Source organism: Erpetoichthys calabaricus, chromosome 6 (assembly GCF_900747795.2).
Source record: "Erpetoichthys calabaricus chromosome 6, fErpCal1.3, whole genome shotgun sequence".
Classification (NCBI taxonomy): domain Eukaryota; kingdom Metazoa; phylum Chordata; class Cladistia; order Polypteriformes; family Polypteridae; genus Erpetoichthys; species Erpetoichthys calabaricus.
In genome coordinates, this window is record NC_041399.2 from 193,458,575 (window position 1) to 193,478,960 (window position 20,386).

Here is a 20,386-nt window from a genome sequence, read left to right on the forward strand (position 1 = left end):
ATCAAGCATAATGTAAAGTTCTATCTATCTATCTATCTACTGTAAACACATATTTACAATCTTGACACTCCATTCAAGTTTGTTTAGATCCTGCCTTGCATCACATGCTTATTAGCCATCATGTACTTGAACTGTTGTATTAGGAGGGTTTGAAAATGGATGGGAGTTAAAAAATATGAATTCTGATACATCATTCTGTCATATTGTCGTGATTATTACATACAACTCACCCTTCATCTTTGTCACGTATCTTTTAAGTATAATGCTCAGAGCAAGGAAAAGGATCAGTGAACTTCCCATTATTGCCAAGGATATAAATGCTTTTTCTTTATGTGAAAGGCTGTGAGAAAAATCACAAATTAAAAATTAGAAATGTTGCATGAAAACATTAACTATCAGCACTTCACAGTTTTAAACTTTGAACAATATTTAGCCTACAAACACAGACCAAAAATGACCAAAGAAAATAATGAAGGTGTCTCCACTCTGAGACATGTGGAGACAGGAACCTCATATTCTCTTGTCCTTTGTCAGTTGGCCTTACTTCAATAAAAGCAGACATAGCCATAAAAATAGTGATATACTCCACTCACATTATCGCATTTTTGTTTGCATGCACTGAATTGTGTGTGTTTTGTGGCATTGACTTTTTGATTTAATTGAATGCTATTTGTGTTTTGTATTTGTAAATAAACACAGTGCCGTGAGTGGAAAAGATTGGTATACTAAAATAAAATGGAATAGTCTCTGTAAGCCACTGTTGTAGAATAACTCAGATTTTTTAGTTGGAAATTAGTACTATACTATAGCAGACTGGAGTAGAAATATTCAATCAGTAATGTTCAAAATGTACTGTATGTACTTAATATTTATACCACATATGCCACTTACAGTAGATACTGGCCATTGTCCTCGTGAAGTTTGTGTGATCTCTTTTTGTCTGTGTGGAATTCTCTAAGGACTCTCATGGTTTTCTTATAAATCCCCTAAGTCCTGCCTATTAGGGTAACTGGTGATTCCAAATTGGCCCAGTGTGAGTGCTAGAGTGTAGGTGACAGGGCCTAGCAATTGACTAGCACCCTGTCTACTGTTGCTTCCTTCCTTTTATCCAGTGCTGCCCCCCAAATATCCATGAATTATATCAAGCTGGAGAATACTATTTTAGGTTTTATATAACCATTATCTATCTATCTATCTATCTATCTATCTATCTATCTATCTATCTATCTATCTATCTATCTATCTATCTATCTATCTATCTATCTATCTATCTATCTATCTATCTATCTATCTATATACACACACACAGATATACTGTATATATATATATACTGTATATATATATATATATATATATAATGCTAACATTTGTGTCTGTCTGTTGCACGATTACTTGTAAACCACTGGGGCCAGAACCTTGATCTTGGTCTTACTTGAAATCTTTTGATGTGTTACATGCTGGTGAAGCAAAATATGTAGCTAGAGTCAACCTCTGCAAATGTATTGGAGTTCTAGTTTTGCTAAGGCAAATTGCACAGTAAAACTGATTGATAAGGTGATAGATGTATAAAGAAAAAAAACCTGCAGCAATATCTGCTGACTGTGAAGCAAATTGCAAAAGACAGTTATGTGATAAGAAGAAGAATGATAGCTCCAGCCTCGACTGTGTGTCAAGCACATGCAGCACGACAACATGCTGGTACTCTCAACCTATTGGGACTGGAGCCTTGATATCAGGAGGACCGGAGGTCCATGTGTTTCGGGTTTTGCAACATTATCCCTAAAAGTATGGAATTTGAACTTTAGGCAAATACAATCTGGAAATTTCCCTATTACTTTTGGCTGTATTAGTCTAAGATTACAGTCATTTTATTATTTTTAATTTTATGATTACTAGTAATTAAATACTATTTTACTTTTTAATTTTAGTAATTATTAATTCACTAGCTGTGTTACCTGACTGCCCAGGAAAGTCAATGAGCCAATGGGTTATAGTGCCATTTGTTAACCAGGTGTTATCAGAAGTACTATGTAACTAACTAAAGTACTTTTCTGTATACAGTATTTGTAATTTTGATTTTACCAAGGACTAATATTATTAGTATATGTGAGCTGCTTACTCTTGAGCATACAGTCTTCGGTGGTGTTGGTGTGAAATAAACTGCAGCTGCAAATGCATAGTAAGGCAGTATTTGGCAAAGTTACAAAGGTGATTTAAAGTGTTGTGGAGAACAGCCCGGACACAGACAGGTAGACATGATTTTATCACCCAACACACGTTTATTTACATTATTTACAATACAGTGAAACACACAAAACCCAGTGCCACAGCACCAATCACCCCAATGCCCATATTCTTCTTCAGACCGCCTCCACTCCTCTCCTCCCAGCTCCGTCCACTTCCACCTGACTCCAGCCATCGAATGGAGGAAGGCGGCCCCTTTTATCCCCACCCGGATGTGGTCCAGGTGCCTCCCGATTAGCTTCTGCCGGCACTCCCCAGGTGGTGGAAATACAGGCTGCGCACCCGGAAGAACTCCGGGTGTCCCTGGTCTTCTTCCCCCCAGCACTTCCGGGTGTGAAGGAAGTGCTGAGGGCCAGGGCTCCTCAGGCATTGGGGCACCCCCTGGCGGTGACCACGGGCCCCTATAGGGTTGAGCTTCCAAGCTTAGTTCCCGTGGTCCCCAAAGCCACCAGGGCGGTCACCCTCTCGTGGTCTGGATGAGGCGTAAGCCCTCCTCCGGTCCATCTGGGCGTCCCGGCTGGGGGTGGTACCCAGCCGCTTGCCACAGTGTATACAGTTGAAGCTAAAAAGTGCTAAAAATCTCTGTTAGCATCAAAGCCTAAAATAAGTATTGCCTCAGTACACAGTGGGTTCAATAAAAGTCTACCAGCAAAAAAAAAATTACACTTCATTCTGTTCAATTCTGGTTAATTTGCAATTTTTTTTTATATCACATTTTTTTAACTTCAAAAAGCACTTTAAGCTGTTTGGTGTTGTGAACTTAATAATGCAGGTGGACAACAGTGTTGGCTTTTTCAAAAACACAAGGCTATGCACTGATATGGAAAATGTAGTTTTAAGGAAAAAGAAAATCGTGCATGAAACTGCTTGCGTGTTGAACTACGACATCCTAACTTCATTTGAAGCAGCACATTTAAATTAGGAAATGAGATCCTTTAACATCAGATTTTGTTCTTTGATAACAATTTACACATAAGAAGTCTTATTTCTTATATCAAAATATTTAACTAGAATTAATCTTTAATGACATAAGGGGTGTTTCTAGAATATACAATTTATCTATATGCTGAGCGATGAAAACTAAAATATATTCAAACCTGTTATGTAAAGGCATCTAAATTAAAAGACAGTGCTCTTTTAGATTTCTTCAGTCTGCCATACTGCATTAAACAAAGCTAGTGGGGCTACACCAGCTGATGTAAAAAAGGATGTCCATGTTTGGAGTTCATATATAATGAATATTTACTGAGAATTTTCTGCAACGGTTGTGTGATCAGTTTATCTCAGATTTACTGTCACATATGGTGGACACAGTAAAATGAAGTGCATGTATGAACAAGTGCACCACACTGTCATTGTTTAGCTGCCCAAATCTTGCTCTGTAGATTATGTCAAATAAAAGATCACAATAGGAAGTGATAAGCAAAACAGCCAAGTTTCCTTTAGACTTTTGCGTGCAGGTCTACAATAGCAAAACTTAATAAAAAAGGTTTGATAGTTATTAAAAATTTTTTTTTTTTTGGCAGGGGGTACAGAAAGAAAGAAAAGAAGACAACACTGCATATGCTGGTTTTGTCAGTACATTTCTCAGGAAAGGATCCAAATTAAAATAAACAAGAGAAAAGTGTCTTTTGTAAACACAACATGTCTAAATACAATCCAAGAGAAGACAAAAAGACATGCCTTAAGATAAACTCTGTAATCCAGTGAGGTGATAAAATTGTTATCCCATAGAGGTTGGAACAAAAAAAAAAGTAGCGGTTGCTACATTTGAAGACTTGCCGCGTTTGTCAATGCACATATTTAAACTTTGAGAGCGCTGACTAAATTGTCTGATGAAAGCACACTGGTTGATGGAACTCTAGTTCTCATGTAGGCATTTTCCTCAAGGCGGCAGGGTAATATATATTAAACACCTTTCTTACTGGATTGACTATACTCAGAGCCACAGCACCTGGCAAGCACTTGCTAAACGTGTGTTCTTTGAGCTTCTCCTTTCACTTCATTTCTGCATACGGCCTTTATTTGCATAAACCAGCATGCTCCATTTCCCTATCAGTGCTGTGGTAAAATGAGGGATGCCGTGCATTAGAATGTCCCACTTGTTATAGCATTACTAATAGCAATATCAACAATTAATGTTGGCTAATTTTCCTTTTCCTACAACATCATCAAAATTTCAATCAAATCAAAGAATTTTCAAGATTTGGGTATTCAGTTTTTCTATTGTGGAGGGATGTTTACTTCTAAATCTAATCATACAACATCCGGCGCCGCCGTGAGTGGCAGCCTTTTCAGTAGCTCCGTGTATGACTGTATATGTAAGTGTATTTTTCTACTTTTATTTTTCTATTTTTATTTATTGATCACTCCTACCACTTTATTTTATGTGGATTTGTTCCCTGGACACACTTACTTTTACAACGTGGGCATGGATTTTTACACGCCGAGACTCGCCTATTCAAGTACTCAACTTCGAGCGCTGAGAACAAATGCCAGTGCCGGTGTGGTTCCATATTTACCTGACGAGGTAAGAAGGCGGTATCGTGGCAGCAGAGCCGGCACTAAGCTAAAAATGAAGCGGCTTGCGAGAAAGTGGCGTTTTAAGCCTTCGGTGCCTTCTGTTATTCTGGGGAATGTGAACTCAATCTCAAATAAGATCGACGAACTGGCTGCGCTGGTGAAAAATGTCAGAACCTTCAGAGAATGCAGTTTGTTGTGTTTCTGCGAAACGTGGCTAACTAACACCATCCCAGATGCTAATGTGGAGCTACCCGGGTTTAGCACAGTTAGAGCGGACAGAGACGCAAGTACCTGTGGGAAGCACAAAGGAGGAGGACTCGCTCTCTATGTTAATACACGGTGGTGTAACTCTGGACATGTTAAAGTCAAAATCTCCACTTGCTGCAGGGATATCGAACTGTTGGCCGTAAGTCTGCGACCCTATTATTTGCCCAGAGAGTTTGGACACGTCATTGTTGTCATCGTGTACATACCTCCTCGGGCAGACGTGGAGTCAGCGAGTGACATCATCCATTCTGCTGTTGCTAAGTGACAAACGCAGCACCCCGAGGCACTTGTGCTAATCGCTGGAGACTTTAACCATGTGACGCTTGACAAAACATTACCTGCATTCTCCCAGTATGTGGACTGCAACACCCGGGGAAATAAGACTATTGATTTACTGTATGCAAACGCTAAAGACGCATACAGTGCCACCCCGCTGCCTGCGCTTGGGAAAGGAGATCATAACCTGGTTCTGCTTCAGCCTCACTACAAACCAAAAGTGAGAGTCCTACCTACAACCACACGATCATTCAGGAAGTGGACCCCGGAGGCTGAGAATGCTCTGAGACAATGTTTTGGAACTACAGACTGGGATATCCTGCAGGGATCACATAGTGAGAACATTGAGGAGGTTGTTGACTGCACTATTGACTACATCAACTTCTGTATGGACATTGTAGTTCCAGTAAGAACTGTACGCTGCTATGCTAACAACAAGCCATGGATTACAAGTGACATCAAGGGCCTTTTGAAACAAAAGAAAAGGGCCTTTAAAGAAGGTGATCAGCATGAGCTTAAGCGCGTGGAGAAGGAACTCTGAGTCCAGCTCAGGGCGGCGAAAGAGCAGTACAGGAGAAAGCTGGAGCAGAAGTTGCAGAACAACAGCATGAAGGAAGTGTGGGATGGGATGAAGATCATCACTGGCTGCAGCTCAAAGCGGGGTACCACCATCGAGAGAGACGTGAAGAGAGCAAACCAAATGAACATCTTCTTTAACAGGTTTGACCACCCTAACCCACTCTCACCTCGGAGTACTGCACTCTGTACACATCCTTCTGCTGATACCAACATAGGAGAGACATCCCCACCCACAATTACAGCAGCTCAAGTGAGCAGAGAGCTGAGGAAACTTCGTGCCAGCAAAGCAGCAGGTCCAGATGGAGTATCGCCACGACTGCTGAAGGTCTGTGCATCAGAGCTGGGGGGTCCTCTACAGCGCATCTTCAACCTGAGCCTGGAACAGGGGAAAGTCCCGAGGCTTTGGAAAACATCTTGCATCACCCCAGTCCCAAAGGTATCACGTCCTGGTGAGCTGAATGACTTCCGGCCTGTCGCTCTAACATCACATGTGATGAAGACCGTGGAGCGGCTGCTGCTTCACCACCTTAGGCCACAGGTCCAACACGCCCTCGACCCTCTGTAGTTCGCATACCAGGAGAAGGTGGGAGTGGAAGATGCCATCATCTATATGCTACATCGATCCCTCTCCCACTTGGACAGAGGCAATGGCGCTGTAAGAATTATGTTTCTAGACTTCTCTAGCGCCTTCAACACCCTCCAACCTCTGCTCCTTAGGGACAAGATGACAGAGATGGGAGTAGATTTATACCTGGTGGCATGGATCGTGGACTATCTTACAAACAGACCTCAGTATGTGCGTCTCGGGAATTGCAGATCTGACATTGTGGTCAGCAACACAGGAGCGCCGCAGGGGACTGTACTTTCTCCGGTCCTGTTCAGCCTATATACATCAGACTTCCAATATAACTCGGAGTCCTGCCACGTGCAAAAGTTTGCTGACGACACTGCTATTGTGGGCTGCATCAGGAGTGGGCAGGAGGAGGAGTATAGAAACCTCATCAAGGACTTTGTTAAATGGTGCGACTTAAACCACCTACAACTAAACACCAGCAAAACCAAGGAACTGGTGGTGGATTTTAGGAGACCCAGGCCCCTCATGGACCCCGTGATCATCAGAGGTGACTGTGTGCAGAGGGTGCAGACCTATAAATACCTGGGAGTGCAGCTGGACGATAAATTGGACTGGACTGCCAATACTGATTCTCTGTGCAAGAAAGGACAGAGCCGCCTGTACTTCCTTAGAAGACTGGCATCCTTCAACATCTGCAGTAAGATGCTGCAGATGTTTTATCAGATGGTTGTGGCGAGTGCCCTCTTCTACGCAGTGGTGTGCTGGGGAGGCAGCATTAAGAAGAAGGATGCCTCACGCCTGGACAAACTGGTGTGGAAGGCAGGCTCTATTGTTGGCATAGAGCTGGACGGTTTGACATCCGTAGCAGAGCAACGGGCACTCAGCAGGCTCCTATCAATTATGGAGAATCCACTACATCCATTAAACAGTGTCATCTCCAGACAGAGGAGCAGTTTCAGCGACAGACTGCTGTCACTGTCCTGCTCCACTGACAGACTGAGAAGATCATTCCTCCCCCAAACTATGTGACTCTTCAATTCCACCAGAGGGGGTAAACGTTGAACATTATTCAAGTTATTGTCTGTTTTTTAGCTGCATTTTTTTTTATTACTCTTTAATTTAATATTTTTTGCTGCTGGAGTATGTGAATTTCCCCCTGGGATTAATAAAGTATCTATCTATCTATCTATCTATCTATCTATCTATCTATCTATCTATCTATCTATCTATCTATCTATCTATCTATCTATCTATCTATCTATCTATCTATCTATCTATCTATCTATCTATCTATCTAAATCTTGATATATCGAAATATCCTTTCTTAGCGGGTACATACTGACGTAGATGTACCATACTTCCAAATTTCAACTTTTTAGGTAAACGGGAAGTAGTGTTTTTGTTGATGAGTGGGAGAGTCAGTCAGTCAGTCTGTCAGTCGACTTTATATTTTATATACACAGTATACACATTTGAACCAGCCAAGCATCCGAATTAGAGGCTGTATGCATGATATAACATTCCGGTGCATTCCAGGACTTAGGTAAGTGTTTAGAAAGTTGGAACATTTTACATTTTTGTTTATTTATTTATTTATTTTATTTATTTATTTGCCATGTGCAAAAGTTCGCTGATGACACTGCTATCGTGGGCTGTATCAGGAATGGGCTGGAGGAGGAGTATAGGGACCTAATCAATGACTTTTTAACATTATACATAGTTATTGTCTGTTTTTTTCACCTGTATTATTATCATTCTTTAATTTAATATTATTTATTGTATCAGTATGCTGCTGCTGAAGAATGTGAATTTCCCATTGGGATTAATAAAGTATCTATCTATCTATCTATCTATCTATCTATCTATCTATCTATCTATCTATTTACTTAATCAAAGAGACAAGATATACAGTCATATGAAAAAGTTTGGGAACCCCTCTTAATTCTTTGGATTTTTTGTTTATCATTGGCTGAGCTCTCAAAGTAGCAACTTCCTTTTAATATATGACATGCCTTATGGAAAACAGTAGTATTTCAGCAGTGACATTAAGTTTATCGGATTAACAGAAAATATGCAATATGCATCATAACAAAATTAGACAGGTGCATAAATTTGGGCACCCAATGACATCAATACTTAGTTGAGCCTCCTTTTGTAAATCTAACAGCCTCTAGACGCTGTCCTCCTATAGCCTTTGATGAGTGTCTGGATTCTGGATAGAGGTATTTTTGACCATTCTTCCATACAAAATCTCTCCAGTTCAGGTCAATTTGATGGCTGCCGAGCATGGACAGCCTGCTTCAAATCATCCCATAGATTTTCGATGATATTCAAGTCAGGGGACTGTGACGGCCATTTCCGAACATTTTACTGCTCCCTCTGCATGAATGCCTTTGTAGATTTCGAACTGTGTTTTAGGTCACTGTCTTGTTGGAATATCCAACCCCTGCGTAACTTAATAATAATAATAATTCTTTGCCTGCGTAACTTCAACTTTGTGACTGATGCTTGAACATTATCCTGAAGAATTTGCTGGTATTGGGTTGAATTCATCCGACCCTCGACTTTAACAAGGGCCCCAGTCCCTGAACTAGCCACACACCCCACAGCATGATGGAACCTCCACCAAATTTGACAGTAGGTAGCAGATGTTTTTTTTGGAATGCAGTGTTCTTCTTCTGCCATGCAAATCGCTTTTTATTATGACCAAATAACTCAGTTTTTGTCTCATCAGTCCAAAGCACTTTGTTCCAAAATGAATCTGGCATGTCCAAATGAGCATTTGCATACAACAAGCGACTCTGTTTGTGGCGTGAGTGCAGAAAGGGCTTCTTTCTCATCACCCTGCCATACAGATATTATTTGTGAAAATTGTGCTGAATTGTAGAACTATGTACAGATAAACCATCTGCAGCAAGATGTTCTCGCAGGTCTTTGGAGGTGATCTGTGGGTTGTCTGTAACCATTCTCAGAATCCTGGTCATATGCCGCTCCTGTATTTTTCTTGGCCTGCCAGACCTGCTGGGTTTAACAGCAACTGTGGCTGTGGCCTTCCATTTCCTGATTCCATTCCTTACAGTTGAAACTGACAGTTTAAACCTCTGAGATAGCTTTTTGTAGCCTTCCCCTAAACCATGAGACTCAACAATCTTTGTTTCAGATCTTTTGAGAGTTGCTTTGAGGATCCCATGCTGTCACTCTTCAGAGGAGAGTCAAAGGGAAGGAAGCTCAACTTGCAATTGACCACCTTAAATACCTTTATATCTCATGATTGGACACACCTGTCTATGAAGTTCAAGGCTTAATGAGCTCATCAAACCAATTTGGTGTTGCAAGTAATCAGCATTGAGCAGTGACAGGCATTCAAATCAGCAAAATTACAAGGGGACCCACATTTGTGCACAGCCAGTTTTTCACATTTGATTTAATTTCACACAACTAAATACTGCTTCACTAAAAATCTTTGTTCGGAAAACACCGCAGTACTCAGATGTTCCTAGGAAATGAAAGACATACCACTGTTATCTTTTTTGTTGAAAGGAGAGTCAATTATTATGCAGGCTGAGAGGGGTTCCTAAACTTTTTCATATGACTGTATAAAAGGCATTAGTAGAGAACATAAAATACATGTTTCTAAAATACCATTTTACAGTATCATGGAATTAAAAATTGACCCAAATAGGTTGGTGGTGGCTGAAAGTGATTTTATAGACAGCAGATTCCAACTCAAGTTATGTAAAAATAAAAACCTTTTAAAAGATCACCTGATGGAGAGTTAAAATCAATGTTAAGTAAAATTGTTGGCTGCAACAGACCATTATGGCAGCAGGTCAGTAATTGGTTTACCAATAAATTATTGTGGTTTAAAAGGTATTTTAGATATCTCTGATATCTATAATTAATGCAACCTATTTGAAAAAGTTTTTAAATATATGTATACATGTTAGTTGAGCTCCCCAAACACTCGTTTTTGTTGCTATGCTAGTCATGTGTTTATTGTATCATAATGTTTTGAAGTTCTTTGCTTTAGTCTCATGTCCTTCTTTATTGCAGTGTTAGAGGATTTTAGTATTAGGACCTCAATTTTTGATATCTCTGACTTTTGCTTTGGTTTGTGATTTCATGATATTTGTTGTTTGTCTGAATTCTGTTTCTTTCAGCTCTTTCATGTCATGGTTATGTTTATTCTCATCCATGCATCTTCACACGATTTCTCTGAGCAAGATTCTAACAGGTATAATGAGCTTTAGCAGGAAGACTATTTGTTGCAGTCTGTTAGGGTGGCAACTGTGGGGACTGTTTGGACATCAGAGGTAAGAGAAGCTGTGAAGTTTTAGAATGACTTTCTTCAAAGCAATATTAGAAGGAGAATCTGCAGAACTGAATAAAAGATGTTGGCAGAGCCAGAATCTGGCAGCAACAATAGTGACCAAATCAAACAACCAGCTTTGAGAAAACTTGGAGAAGTCATGGGTAGCCCCAAAATAGTTTAGAAAAACCTTTGTGGTGATGTTAGACAGTTTAAACCCTTTAATGTATCTACTGTATATGTTCTGTTTTTAGTGTATCAAACAAATATGATTTTTACATGATGAGATAAACCAATGAAAATATAAATTACATACTAATATCAGTAATATAAGTTTACAGAAAATAAGGTTCGCATTTACCTTGGCATATCTGATGAGGTCTGCACTGTGGGTGGTATTCCAGAAGTTGATGTTTCTGTGCTTGGTAGAACTTCTGCAAGGATATAATGAATTTACTCATTTTCTAAACGCTCATTTGTCCTTTTTTAAAAACCCATGTGATGCAATTTAAGGGCTGCTGGGGCCAGGACCCAACCCAGCAGGACTGGAAACAAGACAGGAACCAACCTAAAATGGATCACCCCTCATCACTAACTCAAATCAGACACAGTTATTCTAACCCACATGTCTTTTGAATGTGGTGGGGAAACTGGACTAGCTGGAGGAAATATGCCAAATAGCTGGGAGAACATATGACGCCAAACAGAACTATTGTTAAATTTCAGCCAGGATTCCTTCCCTGACTGGGGTTCAGATTTCTTGTATATCCTTTTTGTATACATTAATACTGCTTGTGTTTATTATTTAATTTTCTTTGTTTTTCATTTTGTCTTTGTATCAATGTCTTAGTTATGTTCCATGTGTTTTGTGGGTGGTGCCCTAAGAGGCGGGGCCACTTGCCAATCACCACCAGGACTGCCCTCTGGCCTACAAATTAGGAGGGTTTCCCACAGTTCCTGGTGGTTCATTAGAATGTGGTTGGGAGTTGTGGTGAGTTTCTGTGCTTCTACAGTACTGTGCATTTAGATATTTCTGGATTTTTGACCTCACTTTGGATCTGTGATTTTTGAGACTATGTTTCTGTGGGATTGCCTTATTGTCTAGATATATCCTTTATGCCTGCCTTTTGCTTTGTATGGCGCCTCACTGTTTCACAGAGTATTTTGTGGAAACCTTTTTATTTTTATAAAGTTCTGTGCTGGTTACTATCTAGGTTTGATGGTTTTCACCACTAGTGGGTATTTTTGGAAGTGCTCCAAACTCCTAAGTCACAACAACTGTGATCAGGCCAGGATTTGAACCCAGTCTTGTGGAGCTGTGAAGCAGCAGCACTTACTATTGAGCTACTGTATAGCATTCAGTTAGCGTCATGAGTGGGACTTCATTCTACATTGTTACAGCTTTTCCTTGGCACTCAAAAAATTGAAGATATTGTTTTGTGTGTTTTAGTGGTCAAGGAATTTAATTGTCAAATCATTTTTTGATTTAGGATGTTTTTGAAGATGATTTTTATTATAGGTACTACCGTTTTGTGCTGTTTGTGATGGAGGGTTGCAAGGCTGTTGCTAAGCAGGACGAACATTAGTGCGTGATTCATGATGTTGTTACCACAACAGTTTAAAGGTCAATGTCATACACTTCCTTGGTGTCCAAGTTTGCAGATCTGACAAAAGAATTCAAACTTAGGGTATGATGATGCAGTGGTAACTGCTGCTGCTTTATCGCCCCAGTGTCTGTGGCTAGTCTTTATCACTGCAGTGTGGCATAGCATGGTAAAATGAATTTGGGGTTGTTTTAATGGGTTTTGTAGCACAACCCATTATTTTAACTGACACTGATGTGAGCTGCATGCGTGAAATTTCTGCTAGTTTAATTGACAATTACTGTGTGTGGAAATGAATACACTGAAATCAGCTGGTGCCAGCTGGCGTTAAAATAGTATAAAAGGTAGAGGGTAAGTGCTAGGAAGAGAAAAAGGGAGAAGTATCAGGAAAGACGGGACAGTCCAGGCTGACTAAGCAGGGGAGCACACAAGATAGGGAGACGTGAGAGAAGTTTGCTGGAGAAGGGAGGTTCAAGAAGTGATGGCATCCATAAAAGGGCAGGGTGGCCATGGAGCTGCAGATAACCGATGGCTTTGGCAGTTTGGGTCTTCGTGGTGGACTGGGATGCCATGGGCTTGATTCTTTACATTGCAGTGTCCTGACGAGGACCAAGAGTATAGAAAGAACATAAAGGTTTTTACATCTCCACTTTTGGGCTTTTAACTGATTTAATGGATTTATTTAACACACAAGAACACAGTTTGTTTTTATGGCATGATTTTATAGATTAATTTATTTATTGACTATTTTATGACTTATTTAAATGCACTGTGGGCACATTTCAGTTCTTATCATTTAAATAAACTATGTTATTCTTATGATTATAAAGTCTTACTTGCCTGCTCACTCGCCCAGGTCCATCTTTGGTTCATGACTACCAATGACTCGGAAAAAAGGTCAATGCTCACAGATGCGGAAATCACAAGTAGGCATATTTTTTTGTACCTGTATTAAAGGATCCTCCTTGCATCCAAAGGTTGTACAGCAGATGTTGATTGGCAGCTCTAGATTTTTTCAGAATCACTAAATTAATTGTGTCCAGAATTGATTGTTGTGCAATCCCGACTTGGTTCCAGTCTTTCATGCAGTCTTACCAAATTAGGCTTTAGCTCTTAGTGACTCAAAATTAAAATAAGTTTGAACGTTTGTATTTCTTATTTCAAATTATCAGCACTGACCCCAAAAAAGTATTCGTATCTGAAAGTATACATATCTGCTTCACTTACCTTTCACTATGAGTTTCACAGCAGTTCCCAGTTTAACTTCATTGTTCTCCATTATACACCAGTAATGCCCAGCGTCAGTCATCTCTAGCGCGCTCACATTCACTGTGAAGATGTCCTGAGACTCATCATCATCAAGTCTTACTTTATCCCCTACTTTCCACGTCATTGCCTGGGCCACAATTTCACACGAGTTCCATTCTTCTCCTTTGCACCATTGTTTCACATAGCATTTGTAATCCTGAGTGTAATGACACCGGATGCTGACCATTCCTCCTCGTATACCAGTGACTACAGAATCATTGATCCACAGGAGTGATGAGGCTGCAAACACAGAAGATCATACCGTTTCACTATTAGTGTCTTTTCCTGTGGCACCTGATGTCTCAAAATGGGTCTATAGATAGTTTATGATTTGTTACTGATACAGCTGGAAATTACAGTATGTTAATGAGCATCTGGTGATTTCCTATGCCTTAAAAAATTAAAAAGGTATCCTATTCCTTCACTAAGGGAAAACAAATAACTGTATTTTACAATTGTCCAGTATATAAGAATTTAATGCTCACTTTCTTAATCTACAGATGTTAAAAGCACAAATCCAACTTGAAGGTGAAAGAGTTTCAGGTAACAGCAATGGAAGAAACTCACATTAGAAAACAAAAAAGAAAACCAGATGGACACAAGATTTATGGCTTCTCTGTACCCTTGCTTATTCAACTGCAAGAACAGCAACATATAGATACATGTACAAGAAAATTCCAGAATTTCTGTTTCTCCAAGGGATTGCTTTATCTAAATATTGGGTTGTGGAAGGCTACACTCAATCACAGGGCACATTGGCACTCATTTCTTATCTTACATCACATTCTCATTTATTTGTTTAGCAGATGATATTATCTAAAACAACTGTGGGCCACCCAGGCTGGCACTGTCACCTGAACCTGACACAGACAAGTGTGGGACACAAGTTCAAGGCACACATGTTTTATTTTTATTTTTTTTCCTCATGGGAAAGGCCTTTCCTGTTTCCCACTGGCACAACACAGTCCAAAGCACAGCACAAACACAATATTTTTTTTTGGTTTCTGTTTCTCTTCTCCTTTCCACTACTCCGGTCAAGCTTTGTCCTCCTCCTCCTGACTCTGGCTTCCCAAGCAGTGGCTTATGGCTCCTTTTATAAGGCATCCGGAAGTGCTCCAGGTGCTTGAAGACTCCTTTCCAGCAGCACTTCCGGGTGTGGCGGAAGAACTGCCCATATGGGTTAAGCAGCTCCTGCTGCAGCACCCCCTTGTGGTGCCTGCGGATCCTAACAGGGCTGCACCAAACTCCACCTCCCATGAAGCCCTGCAGAAGTCCAAGGCACCACTGCAACCCAGGGGGGTTGCCATCTAGCATTCCAGGGGAGGTAACGCTCTGGCCACGCTTTCTTCCCTGGTCCTCCCAGTGTGGAGGCGTCCCGGCCAGGCAAGGGCCCCGGCCACAGGCTACACAACTTACAAAAGAATTCAACATAATCAATTGAACATTAGCCTGGGGGACTGTTTGGGAACATGTTTTACAGGACAAGGGTACAAAAGTGATCATCACAAGTGAAGAGTGCAGACCAAAATACAAGTGAGCTACAATTCCTAGACTGCAAAATCCTAACAGCTAAAATCAGTTAGACAGAAATTCACCAAATAAGAGAGTCTTCAGGTGTTTCTTAGACATATTGAGTGAGTTAGAATTTTGAATGGAGGTGGGCAGCTCATTGGACCAGCTAGGAGGTACAAAATAAAGAATCTAGATTAAGATTTGAAACCACACCGACTCGGCATTACCAGACTCCATTCACCAGTAGAAGCAGGAGCATAGGACCTCACAAGTATCTCCAAATATATATATATATCTTTATATATAATCTTCATTTGGATCTTGTTTGTCCGCGAATTCCACGCATGCGTAGACCACCTTCCAGTTTAGTATGTTGTTGTTACTCACGGATGTCAACAATGTGCCGGAATAACGAAAGGGGTGTTGGACAGTGTTACGCTGGTTAGCTCCTGAGGCCTGGTTAGAGAATGAGATTGCCGAAGATAAAAGGTACGTGCCTACGTAACATATGAACGAAAGAAAGACAGTGGGTAAAATGAATGACAATGTAACAGCACGTTCCGGAAATTATTATTGTTACGTTGTAGCCGGCGAGAGCTGCGTGTCTCAAAGTTGTACCATGGCTTGCTCACATGTCAGTGAAGTGATCCCTATTTATGCTTTAAAGAGCCTGGATATCTATGTGTCCCCCTTTTATAACCATTGCTCCGTGTATATTGCCTTACTCTTTGGATTGCCACAAAGCAACCTGCGAGATTGGAGAAAGGTTGAGAAGAGATCGTGAGAGGAAACGACAGCGTCGTGAAAACGAGACGGACTGTGAACAGAAAGAAGCAGAAATACTCCTCCACCACCACATAATTACTATTCAGACAGTGATTCCGAGTAGGCCGTTCCTATCGAATCAATGTCCAAGGGTTTTCTTTTGTAATTTTGTTTCCCTTATAAAAAATCATAATGCTGTGCGACGAAGGGCCCAGTTCACGACTGGCAGCCATGTTTAAACAGGGAGCCCTTCACAGACAACTTTAACATGCGCAATGTAGTTGGGCGCACATGGCTAGTGTATATATATATATATATATATATATATATATATATATACTGTATATAGGTTGCAGACCCACCGACTAATCTGTAGGCAAGCATTAAAGATTTGAACTTAATACATGCCACTAGAGGGAGCCAATGTACTAGTCATTTGCTGAAAAGAAGAGTGACATGTGGTCACCTTCGCTGGTTGAACACCAGATGTGCCACTGCATTTTGTATTATCTGCACCAACTTACAACACTAATACAAAGCAGTTTTCACTTTTTATTGTTATACAACATGGAATCACTGTGCATTTAATTTTTCTTTTTTGACATTTGTCAACAGAAAAAAACACTAATGTCAAAGTGAAAACAGATCTCTGCAAAGTGGTCTAAATTAATTACAAAAATAAAACACAAAATAATCAATAATATAAGTGCTCACCGATTTACTTTAACAAACCTAAAGTATCACTGGTGTTGCCAAATAGTTTTAGAAGTCACAATATTAGTTCAATGGAGATTACTTGTGTGCAGTCAAGGGATTTCAATTTGTTGTAATCTAAATGGACTTCTGTATGAGGAAGCTCCAACTTGTGGTGAGCTAGTATGGTGGCCTGCCCTACACAATGAAAACAAATGAACACTCCAAGTAACACCATAAAAAGCACAACTCGTTGAAAAGAGACAAGAAAATATCCAATTCACTAAATATCAATTGGAGTCCAGTTAGGGTTAGGATTAGGATTAGGGTTAGGTTTAGGGTCAGGGTTCATTAATCATTAAGAAATGGAAAGAGTGGTTGAAAAAAAAAAGTGACATCTCAGCCAGGAGGCACACGAGAGACATTCAGAGATATTCAGCTGAAGTAAGGTTTTGTGATCTGAGATTTTTTGAGGTTTAGACTAAACATGATGATTGAACACTTCACATTAAAACACACCATCCCTACAGTGAAGCATGGAGAGGGCAGCATGATTTTGTGGAGTTGTTTCTCTGCAGCAATCCCTGAAAGACTTGTGAAGGTGGAGGGGAAAATGAATGCAGTAAAACATAGGGATATCCTGCAAGAAAATCTGATGCAATCTACAAAGAACCAGCAAGACAACGACCCCAACCATTAAGCCAAAGCTCCACAGGAGTGGCTTCAAAACAACAATGTGAATGTCCTGGAATGGCTGAGTCAGAGTCCAGTTCTCAATCCAATTAAGAATTTGTAGATGGACTTGATAAAAGGCTATTCACTCATGATCCTTAAGTGACCTGACAGAGCTTGAGCATTTTTTCAAAGAAGAATGGAGAAAAACGGCTGTGTCCAGATGTGTAAAGTTGACAGAGACAGACAGAGACCTGTTCAGACAAACTCAACACTGTCATGGTTGCCAAACGTGCATCCATTAAATACTAATGTGGTAGAGATCAATACTTATGAGATCAGGTATTTTGTGTTTTGTATATGTAATTAATGTTCACATTAACATTAAAGAGTCTTTTCTGTTGATCAGTGTCAAAAAGTCTAATTAAATTCATTGTGATTAAATGTTGTATAACAATAAAATGTGATAACTTCCAAGGGGGTGATAGACAGTGTATAATAGGTCATCTTAGGTTCACCAATCAATCCAGTCTATGCATCTAACCAAAAAGTACTGGGAGTAAGGCAGGAATCAAATGTGGATTGAGTTCTACTGCATTGCAGAGGACATTAATGCACATCGCCAAAGTGTCACCTGTTGATCTGTTTTGCATGTCATTGGGATGATGGAGGAAAAATGGTGTACTCAGAAAAAAATTCATACGGATATGGGGAAAATGTGGAAACTGCACATGCATACACACACACACAGTGACCTGATGCAATAAGAATGTTGTGTGGGGCGCCACGCGGAGACTGACATCCCGGACAGAACTGAACTGAAATCCTTGTCCGGCCAGGATGCCAGTGGTATGGAAGGCCAGGGGGAGCCAGCTTGCTTTAGGCATTACCTTCCCAGAGGCACTAGATGGCATCCTTCCTGAATCACTGTGCTGTTACTGATTCCCACAATGCACACTGGGAACTGTACTTTGTTGGTTCAGCTATGTTGGGTTCTATGGGTACTGACAAGGGGGCTGAGGAAACTAGCAAGTCCTACATTGTCAAGCTGCAGCCTTACCCAGAATTGCTCCCGGGATACAGTTTCGGGACACCGGACGTTCTTCTGCGGGTCACATAAAAGGAGCGTCCTGTTGCAGTATGGGGAAACAAGAGTCGGGATGAGGAAGACGAAGCTTGCCAGAAGGAGCAGAAGAGAGAAGAAAAGAGAGACAGAGACTTGTACAAAAGTGTGGGTACGATGTGGGAAACACTTATTTGTAAAGAACTTTGCACCAATTAAAAGCTTTTGTACATTGCAAACTTGTGTCCGAGCCTTTGTGTCCGGAGTTTGGGAAGTTGCAGGCCCCCCTAGAGACCACAATGTATACTGTATGTTCATGTCTAGAAGAAAAATGTCTCTAATGCATTCATCAAGGATGCCACTATAAGAGACCCTACAGAATGGAGCTGGCTCATTTATATGAAGATGATCTGAGTATTGTATCATCTTTGTTTTTTCTGACTTCTGGTGCAACACATTATCGAAAGTGAAGGTTATAACCCTTTATTTGCAAAACTTACCTTTAACTCTCAGTTCCAAAGGAGTTCCCAGTTTAACTTCACTATATTCACCCACACACCAGTAATGACCACTGTCAGTCATGTCCAATCTGCTTCTACTCAGAGGAAAGCTTCTCTGGGATTGATCTTCTCCAAATGTAACTGAAGTCAGAGTCTCACACGAATTCCATTCCAGTCCCCTTTGCCAATACTTTGAAATGAATTTGAAATCCTCAGAGTGATGACACTGGATACTTATGGCACCTCCTTCCTGACCAGTGATCTCAGAGGTAAGGATCCATAGCAGAGGTGAGTCTTGAAAACATGACAGAAAGGTTTCATTCAGTATTGGCAAAAAGATGTTTTTCTAATGAGGACTGAGATGGTAACAGGCTGAGTATACTGAGATTTCTGTTATTACAGCTGTGATGTGTGGTCCGTGGTGAAGTGAAGATTTTACATAAATAATCGCACCCTGTGTAAGTGCAGACTTAAACGGTGTGAGGGTGTGTAAATGCATTTCACTCCATGGTTAGCGGAGGCACTTTCTGACTGCGCCACATTCACGTGCAGATTAATCAGGAGCCTCCAAGCTGCCATGGAGGTAACGGTTCCTAACACTTGCACCCAACTGGCTAACAGTTTTAAAAAAAGCCTGCACAGGTTGGGGAGAGGAAGCAAGGAATGTGTCAGAAGAGAATTGGCTTCATTGGTTAAAAAGAGCCTGAAGAGCAGTCTTGGGCGGGATGATCCAGCCACCTAGAGAGGAAAGGCAGCACGATCAGGGTCCCTGCAAAGGAGCGTAGGTTTTGGCGCTCTAGGGCCTGGTTCACCCCACTGATCATCTGTGTGGAGTGGGGAGACCATGGTGGATGACCTCCCCAGGGATCTGAGGTACAACTGCAGATACATGAAGGATAACGGGAGGAGTACTAACCTCAGATGGTCTGGCTGGAACAGTTTGGAGGCACCATGATGGGAGTTGGGTGATGAAGACCGTGGCTGCTGAGTCTCTGCTGGCTGCACGAGTTATGAGTGAGGAGGTGGGTTGAGATCATCCTGTACTAAAAATAACACTAAGGATCCAATGACTCTGTTTTTAACCTCTGTTTTTAATGGACTTATTTAATATAACTTTTTAATTTCCACTGACATCTTCATTTTATTGGATTATTTATTGTGGATATGCACTGCACTTTGAACACTGCTCAGGACTCTTTTTTTTTTTATTAAAAGCATGTTTGCACTTTTTCACCATCCCATTGCTTGGTGTGTCCTCATTTGTCTGGCTTATCTCAGTTACAGTACTGACGGTGTCGGGTTCAAGAAGCTCCCAGACTGGAAGGAGAGCTGACCTGCATCGTCACAACAGCCACCAATCGTCATCTCACAAAAGCACCTTCTAAACTCCCAACATTTTCATGTTTACCCAATCAGTGGAGTTAAAAGCAGGACTCTCTCATCCCAGCTTTACAATTAAGGTAAACATGAGATATGTGGGGCTGTGAGAGGCAGTA

General features: G+C 40.8%; 1 protein-coding gene across 1 annotated transcript; it reads right to left on the reverse strand.

Annotated features, from left to right (window-relative positions):
* On the reverse strand, window positions 1–20,255 carry LOC127528342 (polymeric immunoglobulin receptor-like). The gene is made up of 5 exons (XM_051928795.1): window positions 20,225–20,255; window positions 18,891–19,184; window positions 13,605–13,925; window positions 11,135–11,207; window positions 1–340 (listed from the first exon to the last, which is right to left on the reverse strand). The coding sequence occupies exons 1-5, from the start codon at window positions 20,253–20,255 to the stop codon at window positions 199–201; spliced, it is 861 nt and encodes a 286-aa protein (XP_051784755.1). The 3' UTR covers window positions 1–198.
* Window positions 20,256–20,386: the final 131 nt, after the last annotated feature.